Below are 17,414 nucleotides of genomic sequence, written 5' to 3'. Positions count from 1 at the left end.
CTTGCCAGCTCCATCCAGTATCATGAGGGTGCGGTATGGTGTACACGAGTGGTGGGTTGTAAAGAGCTCCTTGAAGAACGGGCCTGATCGGATCCAAGCAATCTCTCTCTATCTATCTCAAATGTCGTGTTCTGATCTCTTTCAACTCTATGTGGTAAGACCGAGGCTCTCTGCTGTCTATGGGCTGAGAGGCTGTGCGCCCACAAGTGTGACACCCCACCTTGCTATTTGGGCTCAGGTGGTGGGAAAGATCCCTAGAAATCTGTAGCTGCTTTCTCCCCCACCCTTCTGTGGTGTGGGTCTATATGGAGATCTCTCTGCAATGCTGGATCTCCAATGAAAACTGTCCTGATTTTTGCTGATCTCCGAGCTCAAATAGATGGTGTAAGGTGTAGTGGAAGTGAATGTTGAACTTTGCTCAAGATGAGTGCTCCGAACTGTGCTCAAGGTTCCTTTTACTTAGGGAAGGGAGAGCCTTCCACCTTTTAATGAGAGAGTGCACGTGACCACAAACAAAGTGGATAAACACTGTGAATGAAGGTGCTGAGACTGAGAGATGGAGAGAGAAGAATATGACACCAGAATGTTGTCAAACCCTTCTCCGAAGGCCCCACTCTCTATGGTGAGAGCGGTCTACTTATGATTGCAAAAATCTCTACAATGCTTGGACTTGCTGAATGTCGACGACGATGAGGACGACGACGAGATGGGCTGAAATCTGAAAATGCTAATGGCTGAAATATGCAAATCCTTATCTGCTGAATTCTGACTCTATGTCGGTGACGATGTCGATGGCGACGATGCGACGACGACGCACTAAAAACACAGATGCTGAAATCTGCGTTTTCCGGGCTGAAACTGCGAACTACACTGGATCTGACCGTGCGGCAAGGATTTGTTGCGGGAAGGTGAGATCTGCGAGGTTTGGGACTTCTTTTGTGTTGTCTGACTGCTACGAACTAAAAAAGCTGGTTCCTCTTGTGGCTCTGTCGCGAAGATCTGCCAAAACGCTAGGTGACTGGCTGATGCAAAAACACTAGGCTGAATTGGGATGCTACTATGGACGCTAGGGCTGATCTGTTGGTGCAAATTGCTAACGCTAGGCTGATCTGTCTTTTGCTGCTATTGTAACAGACTTGGACACTCCAAGTATGGAATCAATCGCGACAGCACCAAATAACCACTTCAAAACAATTCACATATCACAATAGATTTTTACTGGCCCGGCGGAGTTCCGTGCCAAGAGATATTGGCCCCAAAGACTAGCGCCTCTTTTGGTATTTCTTTTTGTATTAAAAATCAATGTCAGAGTATAAGAGCGGTTAGGGTTTCACTCTCAGACTCTGCGTACAGATGCTCTGAGAAGTGAGGCCCTCACCGCATATAAAAAGGTTACAAGGGATGCCCAAAAGCTTGAAAACAAAAGCAGATTCTCTCTCTCTCTCTCTCTCTCTCTCTCTCTCTCTCTCTCTCTCTCAATGAGAGCAACAAAAAGCAAGTTCTCTCTCTTTCTCTCAAAGCGTAGCCTCAAGAAAAAGCCCAAAAGCAGTTTTTGCGTCGCTTGTGCTTTTTTTTTCAGCTTCCATAATTCACGCCGCAAAATCCAGAGCTGCTGCCACATGGCACTGGCGCCAGATTAGGGTTTTCAGCCAGCAGTTAGGGTTTGCAGGAAATTAGGGTTTTCTAAAATTAGGGTTTTTGTTGTCGGTAGCCACGTCATCACTTTGTGACATACCCCCCTCTTGAAAGCATTGTGTTCGACCGCGATTACGCCTGCAAAACCGACAAAAGCCATAAACCGTGTTAGCAGACACTGACTGTTAGTACCTACGTACTAGGAACACACATCTAGCACATGTACCAAATAGACAGTCACATCACATGATATCACAGGACATCACATGACATTCAACATTCATTCGGATCTTAGACCATGATTTATCGGCAATGTAGCTAGCAACCACATCTAGGTCCAATCGGGACCTCATTGATGTCCGATTGACTAACCCCTATTGCAACCATGTCTATTCGAGATCAATCAGACCAAAATGTTGCAGTCATTTCGTCTATCAGTTCCTGCACTTAAGAGAAGTCAAGAACAAATTAGTATCATAATCAAGAATTCCATTTCATAAAGTCATACATCAGAATACTGTTAGCTTTCAGTATCCCTGAAGCTCAAAGAGCTCAAAGAGGCATCAATGACTCTAGTATCTAAATCAAGGCATCTGTTGACAAAGGAGCGGAGTGACTCCCCTCTTGTGCATCCCACTGCACCAGATCTCTGGCCAAGCTGAATTCTGGGTTCCGTTTGGAGTAGACTATGCTAAACCAAAAGCATTGAGGTAAAGTTTCACAATCTGAGGAGTATTGCTAGGTCCTCCTCCTCCATCCACTTTGCATCCAATGCATGATAGTTCTTGAACTTAACCAAGAACCGCCTTCGGACTTTACCTTTATTCTTCGTATCCTTATGTGCCAAAATCTGTTCAGGAACAAGGATCTCCTCGTATTCTTCTACTTCGGGTTGCTCATCAGGCTCCCCATCGTCAGGCACATCACCCTTAAAAGGTTTCAAGAGACTCACATGAAATGCATTGTGAATCCTCCAAGTATCAGGCAGTTTCAGTCGGAAGGTGACATCATTTATCGTTTCAGTGATTTGGAAAGGTCCGTAGTATCGCATACTAAGCTTTGGAAAAAGCCTCTCCTTTCCCTTTTTCTTTCATAGGCGTGCCTTCTCAAAACGTAAGAGCACCCAATTATCCTCCTTCAATTTCATGTTGCGACGATGGTGATCCGCTGCCTTTTTTTGTCGTTCTTGAGACTTCTGCGAAGTCTCGCGAACTTTGGTAAAAGCCGTATCCAAATCTCGCGTATATTCATCCGCTTCAAAGATTTTATCTTTCGTGCTTAGGAAGGGTGGAACCTTCGCAGCACCTTCAAAATCCTCAAATGGCGCCTTCCCCGTCGAAGAGTGTATCGTGTTATTGTAGGCAAATTCCACCAAAGGTAAGTACTTTTCCCATTGAGTCTTCTGATCAGAGATATAAGACTTCAATAAATCTAGAACCACTGAATTTGCAATCTCAGATTGCCCATCAGTTTGCGGGTGGAACGATGACGAGAACTACAACCACGTGCCAATGTTCTCCCAAATTGCCTTGCAAAACAAACTCGTAAATCTGGGTCTCTGTCGGAGACAATCGTCTCAGGATGCCATGCAATCTGAAGATCTAGGCCACAAACAATCTTGCTAAGTGATCCGGCTCGACTGTTTTCTTCACTGGAATGAAATGAGCCTGTTTGCTAAATCTGTCAATAACAATCCAGATACCATCGTGACCACTCTGTGTTCTCGGGAGATCAAAAATGAAATCCATCGCAATACTTTCCCAGGGGCGGGTGGGTATGGGTAAAGGCTGTAACAATCCCTGTGCCTTATGCCTGTCAAACTTGACCTTCTGGTATACTAAGCAGTTGCGCACAAACTCTTCCACATCCTTTTTGAGTCTTGGCCAATAGAAGTATCTCTCTACCCCCTTCATGGTGGTAGCAATGCCGCGGTGACCCGTAAAAGGTGGACAGTGGCATTCAGTCATAACCTTTTCCCTCAACGGCTGTGTAACGCACAACATAGTCTTTCTTTTCAAGTAGCCTTCTGAAGGGAGTATCCAGCTACTGTTTCCCCATCCCGTATCCGTGTGAAAATATCTGCAAAATCTATATCTGTGGCATATTGATCGACCATATCCTAGAAGCTCCTATGATGTATCGCGGAAATAGCCAGAACCAACGGCTTCCAAGACAAAGCATCTGCCACCACATTCTTTTGTCCCTGCACATGGACAATCTGGAAGTGAAATTGTGACAAGATGTTCGCCCACCGCATCTGCTTTTCCGAAAGCTACTTCTGTGATAAGAAGTAGCGTAAACTCTGATGGTCTGTAAAGACAGTAAAATCCGCTCCGAGTAGGTAATGCCGCCACTGAGTAAGAGCATGAATAACGGCCAAAAGCTCTTTCTCATATATCTGTGTTGTCATCTCCGGCCTAGAGAACAATCCGCTCTCGTAAGCAATGACATGGCCTTCTTACATCAAGACCGCACCCAGACTACGACCACAAGCATCACAATATACTTCAAATGACTTCTGCAAGTCCGACAAAGTCAAAACTGGTCCCGTAGTCAATTTCTCTTTCAATGTGTGAAAGGAAGTCACCTTAGTGTATCCCCACGAGAAAGGGACTCCTTTTTGTGTCAAGACATGCAAAGGGGAAGCACTTTCGAATGAACCGCCTGTAGTACGAACACAGTCCCAAGAAGCTTCTAACTTCATGGACATTCTTCAAATCGGGCCAATCACGAATAGTATCTATCTTGGCCGGGTCCATTTGCACTCCAGCTGCTGAGACAATGTGTCCCAAAAAGTGTATCTCTGGTAGGAAAAATTCACTTTTTTTTTGCATTAATCACTAACTTGTGATCTCGTAATGCCTGAAAGACCTGAAACAGATGATCTCTGTGTTCTGCCTCATTCTTGGAGAAAACAATGATGTCGTCAAAGAAAGTGCCAACAAATAGTCTGTACTCTCGAAAAATTCTGTCCATCATCCGGTTAAATGTCGCAGGAGCATTGGTTAAGCCAAAAGGCATCACCAAAAACTCAAATAACCCAAAAGTAGTCTAAAAGGCTGTCTTGTAGACGTTTCCTGGCGCGATTCGGATCTGATGATATCCACTCTTCAAGTCAATCCTGCTAAAGCACGAGGATCGCTATAACGTGTTGAGTATATCATCGATCCTAGGAATCGGAAATCTGTTCTTGATGGTGATTTTGTTGAGAGCTCTATAATCGATGCACATCCTCCAAGATCCGTCTTTCTTCAAAACCAACAACACTGGAGAGCAATACGGTTAAATACTAGGCTGGACAAGACCCTTTTCCAAGAGGTCTTTCACTTGGTTCATAATCTCTTCATTCTATGCTCGGCTCACACGGTAAGGTGGCCGGTTCGGTGGTGTGCTTCCAGGTATCAGATCAATGCTATGATCTGTAGGACGAGCAGGTGGTAACTCTCCTAGTAGGCCCTCTGAGAAGCAATTGGCGTGAGAGTGGAGAAAATCTTGGCGTTCTTTATCAAGTTTAGACATATTTGTCCTATTCTTATCGCTCAATTCTTTCATAAAGATCGAGTTAACAAACAGACTGGATTTCATTAATTTTGAAATGGTTGAAGCCGATACAATAGGGACAGACTCGCCCTTCAGTTTAATATCAAGTATAATTGTTCTGCCCTTTTCTGTAGTCAAAGTCGCTTTTCTCGCCTGATAATCGACCACGGCGTTGTTCTTGTGGTACCAGGGAATCCCTAAGAGAACATCACAACCCTCCAAAGGCATTATGAAGAAGTCCTCATGCCCCAAATACCCCTGACAATGCAACCGAAGTTTGCCAATGACAGGTGTAATGGCTATGTCCCTTGCGGGTGCCGCTAGAACTGCCTCTGCAAGTGGTCCCATCCGATCGGGAGTAATCTCGAGCCGTGCCGCCAATTCCGGTGAAATGAAGTTGGCCTTGGCTCCTCCATCAAAGAAAATCAGGGCCCCTTGATCTTTCACTGTACCCCAAGCTCAGTAAAGTTCTGTACTCTCATCCATGGTGTTGGGATCGGCACCCACACAATCTGGAACCAGTCCTGTTTTCATCTTGCCTTTTCGTCCACGTTTCTCAGCTACTCTCGAACTCTCAGGCCTGTCGTCATCCTTATCATTCTATCCAATCTGTGCCTTTTTAGGGCACTTCGCGGAGATGTGTCCCTGTTCCCCGCATCTAAAGCACTTCCCCTCCTTGATGAATCGAGCTCGCTCCTGAGGAGTAAGCTTGGGTTGTGCATCCTTTTTCTCTGGGCTGCTCTTTTTCTTTCTACTTTCATTCCCAGAAGTCTGTTCGGCTCGTTGTGTCATGTTCTCATCTGTGGGGTAGGTCAGACTGCCAGAGTGAATGGCAAAGCCCCGTTTCGCATGACTCATCAACTCCTGAGTAGAAGCTGACTTCTGCTCCAAGCAGTGTTCTCGGATCTCTGTAGGTAGACCCAAGGTGAACCGCTCAATTTGTCCTCAGTAGAACTGTTAGTCTCTGGGTGAGATTTTGCCTTTGCCTTTTTCTTGCCCTTTCCGAAGCTTTGTTTCTTGCTTCGCTTTTTACCTTTTCGATCTTCTTCGCTCGAATCTGAAGAGCTAGAAGAACTGTCAGAAGAAGAAGAAGAAGAAGAAGAAGAACTGGGTACTCCTTCAAATCGAACATGCTTCTTCTATTTCTTTGCCTTGTCAAAAGTCGACTGACGACCCAAATATCCCGGGAAGTCAGTGCTTTTCTTCTACTTTTTGCCGTGCTTTTTGGCTTTCTTTTGCGTGTCAAAAAGCTGAGCAATCCGTGCATCAACCACCTCTTGTAATTCCTTCTCTGAATACTGTTTGTCATGAGAAGGTTTCTTGAGAGCGGATTTCAGTGGTGGTGTAGTGGTTTTCTGCCACTGTGCATGCACTTCCTGAAAAGAAGTCTCAGTCATATATTTTGCCAATTTTGGATCCTTCGCAAAACTGAGCATCATCTTTGTTGCATCACCGATCAATTGACAACGCTTCATTTCTCTTTGCTCCGCCTGAGTAGGCCGAGGCGGGCTATACTCTGTCTGAATCTTTGTTGTGATCCCTGCCCGCATGTCCAGATGCAGAGGGAGTCGACTGATCGTTGCGTGAAGCCATAGAAGCCGTGGAAAAAAAAATTGGGGATCAGATTTCCCGTAGAAGAGAAATCGGCCGTGCTCTAATACCACTGTAATAGACTTGGACACTCCAAGTCAAGAATCAATCGCGACAGCACCAAATAACCACTTTAAAACAATTCACAAATCACAATAGATTTGCACTAGCCCGGCGGAGTTCCGTGCCTAGAGATATTGGCCCCAAAGACTCGCGTCCCTTTCGGTATTTCCTTTTGTATTAAAAATCAATGTCAGAGTACAAGAGCGGTTAGGGTTTCACTCTCAGACTCTGCGTCCAGATGCTCTGAGAAGTGAGGTCCTCACCGCATATAAAAAGGTTACAAGGGATGCCCAAAAGCAGAGCCCCAAAAGCTTGAAAACAAAAGCAGATTCTGTCTCTCTCTCAATGAGAGCAACAGAAAGCAAGTTCTCTCTCTTTCTCTCAAAGCGTAGCCTCAAGAAAAAGCCCAAAAGCAGATTTTGCGTCGCTTGTGCTTTTTTTTTTTTAGCTTCCGTAATTCACTCCGCAAAATCCGGAGCTGCTGCCACGTGGCACTGGTGCCAGATTAAGGTTTCCAGCCAGCAATTAGGGTTTGCAGGAAATTAGGGTTTCTGGCAGAAATTAGGGTTTGCAGGGAATTAGGGTTTTTGGCAGAAATTAGGGTTTCTGCTGTCGGTAGCCACGTCATCACTTTGTGACAGCTACCGGGCTTATTTGCAATGCAAAAACGTGATCTTGTCCAAAAACGCTAGGCTGGATCTGGGGTCTTGATGCAGAAAATGCTAGGTAAACTGCCAGTGGGGGGTCTTGTTGAGAAGGTGCCTGTTGAACGTGAAGTCCCTGCTGCCTCTTCTGCCAGAAAGTGCTAGCGCTAGGTTTCTTATGCAAAAGTGCCAGGGGTTGATCTTGTCCAAAAACGCTAGGTTGGATGTGGGGTCTTGATGCAAAAAAGCTAGGTAAACTGCCAGTGGGGGGTCTTGTTGAGAAGGTGCCCGTTGAACGCGAAGTCCATGCTGCCTTTTCTGCCAGAAAGTGATAGCGCTAGGTTTCTTATGTAGTTGCTTATCAAATTTGCCCTACCTAGTTTCCAACAAAAGTTCAAAATAATAAGTGAAAAATGTCAAAAATAGGGAAAATTGGTCTATGCACTGTAAAAATGCTCCTGGTGGGTTCTGATGGAAATCTGATGATCATGCTGTGTGCAACCAAAGGATATCCATCTACGCTAAGTGTCTGGAGATGCACAGTCTTTCTTCACGTTCTAACTTCCTTGCTTCGCGTTCTAACTTCCTGTCCATTATCATCTTGTCGAAAGCCTCCATAGGAGATAGTGCAATCCTTGGTGTAGATGGGGAATGGGGAGGTCGGAAAACCTCCTGGTGGGGAAAATTCTTCTTCACAACCTCCATGCGAAGTATCCATTCCGCTTCGGGTGATGACCATCCAAAGTCTTGGGTTCTTAAGTTCACGAGGAACTTGGGTTCTTGTGGTTCTTGGATTCTTGAGGGTCTTGAGAAGTTTGAGTTCTTGAGGTTCTTCTTTAGCTTGCAATGTGTGTTAGAGAAGGATCTTCTCTTACCCGAGCTCTTCTCTTTCTGGCGGGTGCACCCCTTGGCGGCCTTGCGCTCACACCAAGGTTGCTTTTTCCCACCTCACGTCGATTGGCCGGCCGCTAAGTACAAGGGGAGGCTGGACAAGCCCTTCTTTCTTGGGTTTTCTGTCACTCTTCAAAAACACGATAAGGAGTCGACATGCCCAAGAGAACTTGGGTTACGTGCGACCGCAACAACCAAAAAAAATTCCGTGGTTCTTTCCTTGAGTGATACGGAACACTGTCAAAGCTCTGATACCAATGTAAGGTGCAGTGGAAGTGAATGTTGAACTTTGCTCAAGATGAGTGCTCCGAACTGTGCTCAAGGTTCCTTTTACTTAGGGTAGGGAGAGCCTTCCGCCTTTTAATGAGAGTGTGCACGTGATCACAAACAAAGTGGATAAATACTGTGAATGAAGCTGCCAAGACTAAGAGATAGAGAGAAGAATACGACACTAGAATGTTGTCAAACCCTCCTCCTAAGGCCCCACTCTCTATGGCGAGAGCGGTCTACTTATGATTGCACAAATCTCTACAATGCTTGGACTTGCCGACGATGTCGACGACGATGAGGTCGACGATGAGACGGGTTGAAATCTAAAAACGCTAATGGCTGAAATCTGCAAATCTTTATCTGCTGAATTCTGACTCTATGTCGGTGACAATGTCGATGGCGACGATGCGACGACGACGCACTAAAAACGCAGATGCTGAAATCTGCGTTTTCTGGGCTGAAAGTGCAAACTACGTTGGATCTGATCGTGCGGCAAGGATCTGCTGCGGGAAGGTGAGATCTGCGAGGTTCGGGACTTCTTTTGCGATGTTTGACTGCTACAAACTGAAAACGCTGGTTCCTCTTGTGGTTCTGTCGCGAAGATCTACAAAAACGCTAGGTCTCTGGCTGATGCAAAAACGCTAGGCTGAATTGGGATCCTACTATGGAAATCTACTAACGCTAGGGCTGATCTGCTGGTGCAAATTGCTAACGCTAGGCTGATCTGTCTTCTGTTGCACCGGGCTGATCCTCAATGCAAAAATGCCAGGGGCTGATCTTGTCCAAAAACGCTAGGCTGGATCTGGGGCCTTGATGCAGAAAACGCTAGGTAAAGTGCCGGTGGGGGTCTTGTTGAGAAGGTGTGTGTTGAACGCGAAGTCCTTGCTGCCTCTACTACCAGAAAGTGCTAGCGCTAGGTTTCTTATGTAGTTGCTTATGAAATTTGCCCGACCTAGTTCCCAACCAAAGTCACTTAAAAATAATAAGTGAGAAATGTCAAAAAATAGGAAAAATAGGTCTATGCACTGTAAAAATGCTCTTGATGGAAATCTGATGATCATGCTGTGTGCAACCAGAGGACATGCATCTACTCTAAGTGTCTGGACATGCATAGTCTACGAATAGACTCACAAAAGTGCCAGAATACTTCCTAAGCTAGACTGATTGAACTGGACTGAACCCTTGTCATGAAGTAGCTTGTCCACGTACACATAGGGTTAGATGTGCACCTGGCAGATGGTGTAAAGATCGTGGATCTCCAAACAGAGTAGGAGACGTTGCTCTAATGGTAGAGTATCCTCTGCATCTGCATATATAGTGTTCCTCATTCGCCATTTGATACAATCTGCATATCCTCATTTCTCTAGAAGTCCAAGCTGCTCTATCCACCTCTATCTGAGGTGGTGCGAGCATAGTTACCCAGAACAGGAAATTGGAACACGGAACGGGGAACGGGGAACAGGAACGGCAACATGCATGAAGTGCCATTCCCTGTTTCGGGTACTCACGTCTGAAACACTGAACGGGAATCCGAAATGGAAAAATGGAATGGGAATGGGGAATGGGGACTTGAAAATGGCCATTCCTTGTTACTATGGTGTGAGGATACTCAAAGGTGACCCACTGTTACCTTGGTACTGGGAGATAAGAATGCCCCCATGTTTCTAGGTGTGCGTATGATTCCATCCTTTGAGATGTTCCTCAATATTATAGCATCTTCAGCAGTAGGGGTTGGTTGCATGAGATCCACATCTCATAGTGTACAGCGAGCAAGGTCCTGTCTCAGTTGTCTATTTCTGTCACCATGGGAGAGAAGCATCCTGTGGTGCTGGAATGGTGGCAGGAGGGAAACATCGAACCCATGCTGTGTGAACCACGATTTATACCAGTATCCTCTATCTCTTGCCTTGGCTAGCTGTTTAGATGCCACAAAGTTCCAATAGCCCATTTGGAGGTGCTGACCGTGTCGAACATTGCTTGGGAGAGAATATCGGCCTCCATGGATTTACCCACAAACGGCATCAATAAGATCGCCTAGGCCTCCAGGAGGTTTTTTGGCGGGTTGTCCTCGTTGAGGCAGTCGAGCTCTGGCTGGCTATGTAGGATGAAGTATATGTTTCCTGGCTCTTATAGTAAGTGATTGTGAAGGAGAAGCCATGAGTAGAACAAGAGAAAGAAAGTGGACAGAGGGTTAGACGTGCAAAACAAAGTCTCTATTGTAAGGTAAACTATGCAAAGTCTCATGAAGCCTTGTAGGCTCATGCACATAATCTCTGACCTAGTGGTGTATCCAGCATGGTCTTGGCGACCTATCACACCTAGGAGATGAGGTTTATTCTAACATCATACACTGTACTTTGGCCTTAGAGAGCCGGTATTTCCGCTAGCCAACCATGAATGCTTTCATAGAGAGACTTGTGTCTTATTATAGTTGAATGTCTGAAGAGTACGGGGCTCTTACATCCTGTATAGATTTGCGACAAGAAGTGGACGAACATTTCTATGGACTTTGTAGCAAGATTGCCCCGGATCAATCATGGTCATGATGCTAGTTGGGTCATGGTCACAAAGTTGGCATGTTTCATTCCTACCTTCACCACCATAAAGAGCCATTAGTTAGCTAAGCTCTTTGTGGAGCAACTATACGAGTTCTATGGCTTGTTGGAGGAAGTTGTCAATGACTTCAATCACAAGTCGCTAGTAATTTTTGGCAAATGGTCTATCAGAAATTGGAGACCCGTTTGTGCATGTCACCCTCAACCATCTTGAAACTGATGAATAGACCAAACTCACTAATTAGACAATGTGGACATGTTTCAAGCATGTGTAACAGACTTGGACACTCCAAGTCAAAAATCAATCGCGACAGCACCAAATAACCACTTCAAAACAATTCACAGATCACAATAGATTTGCACTGGCCCGGCGGAGTTCCGTGCCTAGAGATATTGGCCCCAAAGACTGGCGCCCCTTTCGGTATTTCTTTTTGTATTAATCAATCATCAAAGTACAAGAGAGCGGTTAGGGTTTCACTCTCAGACTCTGCGTCCAGATGCTCTGAGAAGTGAGGCCCTCACCACTAATTTAAAGATTGCAAGCGATGCCCAGAAGCAGAGCCCCAAAAGCTTTTAAAATAAAAAGCATCAGTTCTCTCTCTCTTAGAGTCTTTTCTCTTTTTTTATAAAAAAAAGCAAAATTCGCGTCGCTCATCATTAAAAAAAAAAAAAGCCTCCGTGATTTTCGGAAATTAGGGTTTCTGGTAGAAATTAGGGTTTGCAGATTCTTCTTGTTCGCACAAAACTTTCCATCATTGGAATCTGAGCTGTCTGTAGACGAGTCCTCAGTAGAACTGTCAGTCTCTGGGCGAGATGTAGCCTTCTTTGCCTTTTTCTTGCCCTTTCCGAAGCTTTGTTTCTTGCTTCGCTTTTTGCTTTTCATGTCTTCTTCTCTCGAGTGTGAAGAGCTAGAAGAACTGTCAGAAGAAGAAGAAGAAGAACTGGGTAGGTCTTCAAACTTGACGCGCTTCTTCAATTTCTTTGCCTTGTCAAATGTCGACCGACGACCCAACTCTCCCGGGAAGTCAGTGCCTTTCTTCTGCTTTTTGCCGTGCTTTTTGCCTTTCTTTTGCACGTCGAAAGCTTGAGCAATCCGTGCAGCAACCATGTTCTCCAGTTCCTTCTCCGTATATTTCTTGGAGGCAGAAGGTTTCTTGAGAGCGGGTTTCGGGAGTGGTGTTGTGGTTCTCTGCCACTCCGTCTGTACCTCTTCCAAAGAGGTCTGGTTCATATATTTTGCCATCTTCGGGTCCTTGGCAAAATTGAGCATCATCTTTGTTGCATCGCCGATCAATTGACGACGCGTCATCTCTCGCTGCTCCGCCTGAGTAGGCCGAGGCGGGCCATACTCTCTGTCTGAATCTTCGTGCCCGCATCTCCAGATGCAGAGGGAGTCGACTGATCCTTGCGTGAAGCCATAGGTGCCGCGGAAAAAAAAAATTTGGGGATCGGATTTCCCGTAGAAGAGAAATCGGCCGTGCTCTGATACCACTGTAACAGACTTGGAAACTCCAAGTCAAAAATCAATCACGACAGCACCAAATAACCACTTCAAAACAATTCACAGATCACAATAGATTTGCACTGGCCCGGTGGAGTTCCGTGCCTAGAGATATTGGCCCCAAAGATTGGCGCCCCTATCGGTATTTCTTTTTGTATTAATCAATCATCAAAGTACAAGAGAGCGGTTAGGGTTTCACTCTCAGACTCTGCGTCCAGATGCTCTGAGAAGTGAGGCCCTCACCACTAATTTAAAGATTACAAGGGATGCCCAAAAGCAGAGCCCCAAATTAAAATAAAAAGCATCAGTTCTCTCTCTTAGAGAGTCTTTTCTCTTTTTTTATAAAAAAAGCAAAATTCGCGTCGCTCATCATTTTTCAAAAAAAAAAAAAAATCTTTTTTTTTTCAGCCTCCGCGATTTCCGGAAGTTAGGGTTTCTGGCAGAAATTAGGGTTTGCAGGAATTTTAGGGTTTCTGGCAGAAGTTAGGGTTTCTGCTGTCTGCCACGTCATCACTTTGTGACACATGTGTCTCTTGTGATCAATCAAATTGGGAGTGTTATCTCCCAACCAAGCACTTGGTTGATGGTTATACCTTGTTCATGTTTATGTACGGTTATCAACGGAAACCTCAAGTCACCATTGGACTCAAGGGTGTTGAGATGCAATCCATAGCTGATTTCTTGCAGGATAATGAGGAAATGCTTGTGATCACTAAAGAAAGCATAAAGACCACCTAGGATAGGGCTAATTTTATGCTAACCGACATCAGCCACCTCATGATCTTTAGGAGGGGATGTGGGTTACCTAGAGGTACCGAAACGATCCGTAGTGGTCTATGCTCCAATTTTGTGACAATGTGGGTCACTCCAAATTATCAAGAAAATTAATGATGTCTCCTACAAAATGGATCCACCCTCTGACGTTACTGTCTGTCCTGTGTTCCACGTTAGTTGCTTGAAGGAGCGATTGGGACCAAGGTTGCATAAATTTTGCGAATTTTTTGATGAAGATGTTAAATTCGATTTGTACCGCGATGGTCATCCAATACTAACGGACTTGTTTATCCTTCAATTGCTTGACTTATGAATGTTGCAAGTAACTTGTAGCTTTTAAATTCAAAGTTTGCATGCTATATAAGTGTGAAAAATTGTACTCTCTTTCTAAGAATCTCTGATTAGCAAATGTGCATCACACACATACATAGTCACAAAGTTACACACACATATATGTTCAACATTATCTTGTTCAATATTTAACGTATTGTATGGTTCAAAGTTGTTCTGTATTGTACAACGTTTCTTTTGCGAACTTTACATATTGTGTCTAGCTTGGTTGGATGAACAAGTTGTTCCTCTAGAGGAATTCTTGAGTTTGGAGGATACCACTCGCGACATTCCATTTAACTTGAATTTGTTCTTGATCAAAGGGCTTACCTTGAGTGTTTGATCAAGTGGAAGCATTGACCCGAGTCAAGTGCTACTTGGGAATCAGTCAAAGCGTTCAAAAGTCGTTTCTCCGGTTTTATAGTCGATGATATTGCTGAGCATAGCAACTGAAACTAAGGGGCAAAGTGTTTATCCCTAGACATTAGGATGAGCGTCTAAGTTTTGTTCGGCCAAGTGTGAAGATGGCTTCCTTATAAGTGACTGCAATAAATAGTTATTAGGTCTTAATGATCACCAAACTTGGACTCTAAGCTCTTGGTAGCTCTACCCGCACACTCACATTGGTGTGGGTTTGGCGGTATGCGACACTAGAACATGTGGTACAAGATAGCCCGTTGGGTGCAAGCTCCCAAGCTCGGGGAAGAGCCTGATGCCCGTGGACCTAACCAAGATCCATCTTGCACAAATGACATGGCACAAGGCAAAATCACGCATAGACAAGCATGTATCCAACAGGCTAGTTTCTACCACAAGGGCTAGTGTTCCATACCACCAAGCCCGTACCAATGCGCGTGTGTGTGGGTAGAGCTGCCATAGGCCTAGAGTCCAAGTGTCGTGATCACACAAGATGTCTCACAAATGAGACACGATTCCTATTTGTGGGACTCAACTATGAGGTTGCCATGCTCACACTCGGCCAGATGTAGCTTAGACGCCCATCTTGATTTCTGGGGACGAAATAGGTTGATAGGTTAGATAAATTGTTATAGAATTTGGGTGCCTTTTGAGAATAGCTATCTTTATCCTCATGCCCTTTCTTGTCACAAAAGTGGCAATAAATCCTCTCTAGACAGGCTTGGGGAGGGTGACCTGAGGTATGATATTTGTTGCATCAGACATGGGATCTAGAATAAGCTCTTCTAGTTCCGTTTTAAGATGCACAAAGGCTTCATATTGTGGAGGCTTGTCTTGTTGGAAATTGAGGGTGGGACCGTTCCTCGTGTAGAGCTTCTTGTAAGTTTAGTGCTTAAAGCTCCTTGGGAGAAGAGACCAATCAATCAATTGCATCTTCAAGAAAACAGTGAGAGTGGAGTCTTGCCTCAAAAGACTTATACATCTGCTGTGAGGCTTTGAGAAGGGTCTTCTGTCCCCAATTGTGTCGTAAAATCCCTTGGATTTTGGAGAGAAGAGCCTTGGCCCTGGTCATTGGTTCTGCAAAAGTCTCATTTGACTTTGAGCACCAAATTCTCATATATTTCCTTTTCTTGATAGTAAGTAGTCTGAAGGTCGTTACAGAAGGCCTTCTTGAGAGCATCCTAGTCAGCAAAATGGTTTTTCCTATACATCCTGTAGTACTTGTCTATAAGGCTATCTAGCATTGAATGGAACAACACTACATAAGCATCTTGATGGTTGAGGCCTTGACCCCAACACAAAGAGAGAAGCCTTTTGACATCGTCCTCGGCACTTTCAATGGAGAGCCCCTTGAGGTGTGTTATTGGGGGGGCGGGGGGGGCGCTGTTATTGGATGTCTAATATTGACAGCTGGGAGGAGCTGAGACCAGCAGCAATGGAGGAGGTGCAGGTGTTGCACGGGGCATGTTGGCAGGCCTGAGAAGGAAGCAACAATGGTGGCCCAGGTGTGTAGTTTCTCTTGGAGACTCAACAAAAGTGCCGAAACATAGTCAATTAAGAGGGTTTTGTTTGTTTGAATGGGTTTTGGTGCCTTTGTCGTCCAGTCAATGTCTAGCATTCTCCTGCTCAAACAAATCAATCTTAAAATTCTAAGCAAGATTCGAGTGTAAGACTTTGAATTGACTCCATCAAATGTACTCGACCCTACCAATGTTTTATTTCCGTATGACATGCTCCCTCTTTTGATCAAATCAGCAATTCTATGAGACGTCAAAATGAATAGGCGTTGTACAATATGCTCTGAAAAGTGAAGATGCTGTGCTCAAGGATGTTATATGCCTCATTGATGAGCTCTAAGTGAACATCAAGCGGTGTTGCTAGATACATTGGGTTAAGCATATGAGAGTGAATGTATTTATGTCACTGTTTTGACCGGTAATGAGTTCAAGAATCTATGTTTACAGGGTTGTGCACAAGCAGAGCAATAGGTTCAGAGATGCAAGGAAGATAGTTACAGTTCCTTTTTTTTTTTTTTGGGGGGGGGGGGGGGGGGGGTTATTGTTATTGGATATGCTGACAGCTAGGAGAAGCTGAGACCAGCAGCAATGGAGGAGGTGCAGGTGTTGCATGGGGCATGTTGGCAGGTGAGCAGAAGGAAGCAACAGTAGTGGGCCAGGTGTGAGTAGTTTCTCTTGGAGACTCAACAAAAGTGCCGAGACACAGTTAATTAAGAGGGTTTTGTTTGTTAGAATAAGTTTTGGTGGCTTTGTCGTCTAGTCGATGTCCAGCATTCTCTTGCTTAAACAAATCAATCTTCAAGGTCTAAGCAAGATTCGGGTGTAAGACTTTGAGTGAGGGGTTGTGAAAGCATGCATCACTTGTGATAGAAAATAGGCCTGATTACGTGAAATTTAGTGCATTTTGTCTCTATATTCTTGCAAGATGCCCAATCTAGAGAAAACAGAGCTAAGCAAAGTGTTGTTGAACATGCGTCTGTGGTTGCACATCAAAAGAAGAATACCATTGTTGCCACCTCCATGGTTGCATCTATTGTACTTCAAACATCGATAGATCTAAGAAGTTTGGCGATAAAGGCAATAGGTATGGCAGGTCTGGTGATAAAGGCAAGAAGAAATGCTAGTATTAAAACGCAAATTATTTCATCAAGAAATGTCTTAAGCTTAAAGTTAAGGGGACTTGTAAGTAAGAGGCAAATGCAGCCATTATAGATGCATCTTTAAATGAAAATTCAACAAATGTTGTATATGATGGAGAATGGGCTTTTAGTGTGCATTGTCAATATGACCCTATTAAATTTCCTCGACCCTACCAATTTTTTATTTCTGTATGACATTCTCCTCTTTTGATCAAAAAATGAATAGGCGTTGTACGATATGCTCTGAAAAGTGAATATGTTGTGCTCAAGGATGTTATATGCCTCATTGAGGAGCTCTAAGTGCACATCAAGCGGCGTTGCTAGATACATTGGGCTAAGCATACGAGAGGGAATCTACTTATGTCACTGTTTTGGCCGGTAATGAGTTCAAGAAATTATGTTTACAGGATTGTGCACAAGCTGAGCAATAGGTTCAGAGATGCAACAAAGATAGTTTCAGTTCCTTTTGGTGGAGCCAAAGATGATTATGTTCTGGTGAAGCTCATCTATGCTGGTGTCAATGCAAGTGATGTAAGTTTAGAAGATTC

General features: G+C 44.5%; 1 protein-coding gene across 2 annotated transcripts in view; it reads left to right on the top strand.

Annotated features, from left to right (window-relative positions):
- Window positions 1–17,414, top strand: part of LOC147446820 (ARP protein (REF)) — a 192,470-nt gene that overhangs the window by 101,731 nt on the left and 73,325 nt on the right. For both annotated transcript variants that reach the window (XM_086522788.1, XM_086522787.1), the window contains exon 9: window positions 17,274–17,397. In XM_086522788.1, coding sequence (XP_086378914.1) covers window positions 17,274–17,397 — 124 coding nt within the window. The remainder of the gene's footprint in view (window positions 1–17,273; window positions 17,398–17,414) is intronic.

Source organism: Adiantum capillus-veneris, chromosome 11, assembly GCF_014529385.1.
Source record: "Adiantum capillus-veneris isolate H3 chromosome 11, ASM1452938v2, whole genome shotgun sequence".
Lineage (NCBI taxonomy): Eukaryota > Viridiplantae > Streptophyta > Polypodiopsida > Polypodiales > Pteridaceae > Adiantum > Adiantum capillus-veneris.
This window is presented reverse-complemented; position numbering and strand designations above follow the sequence as displayed.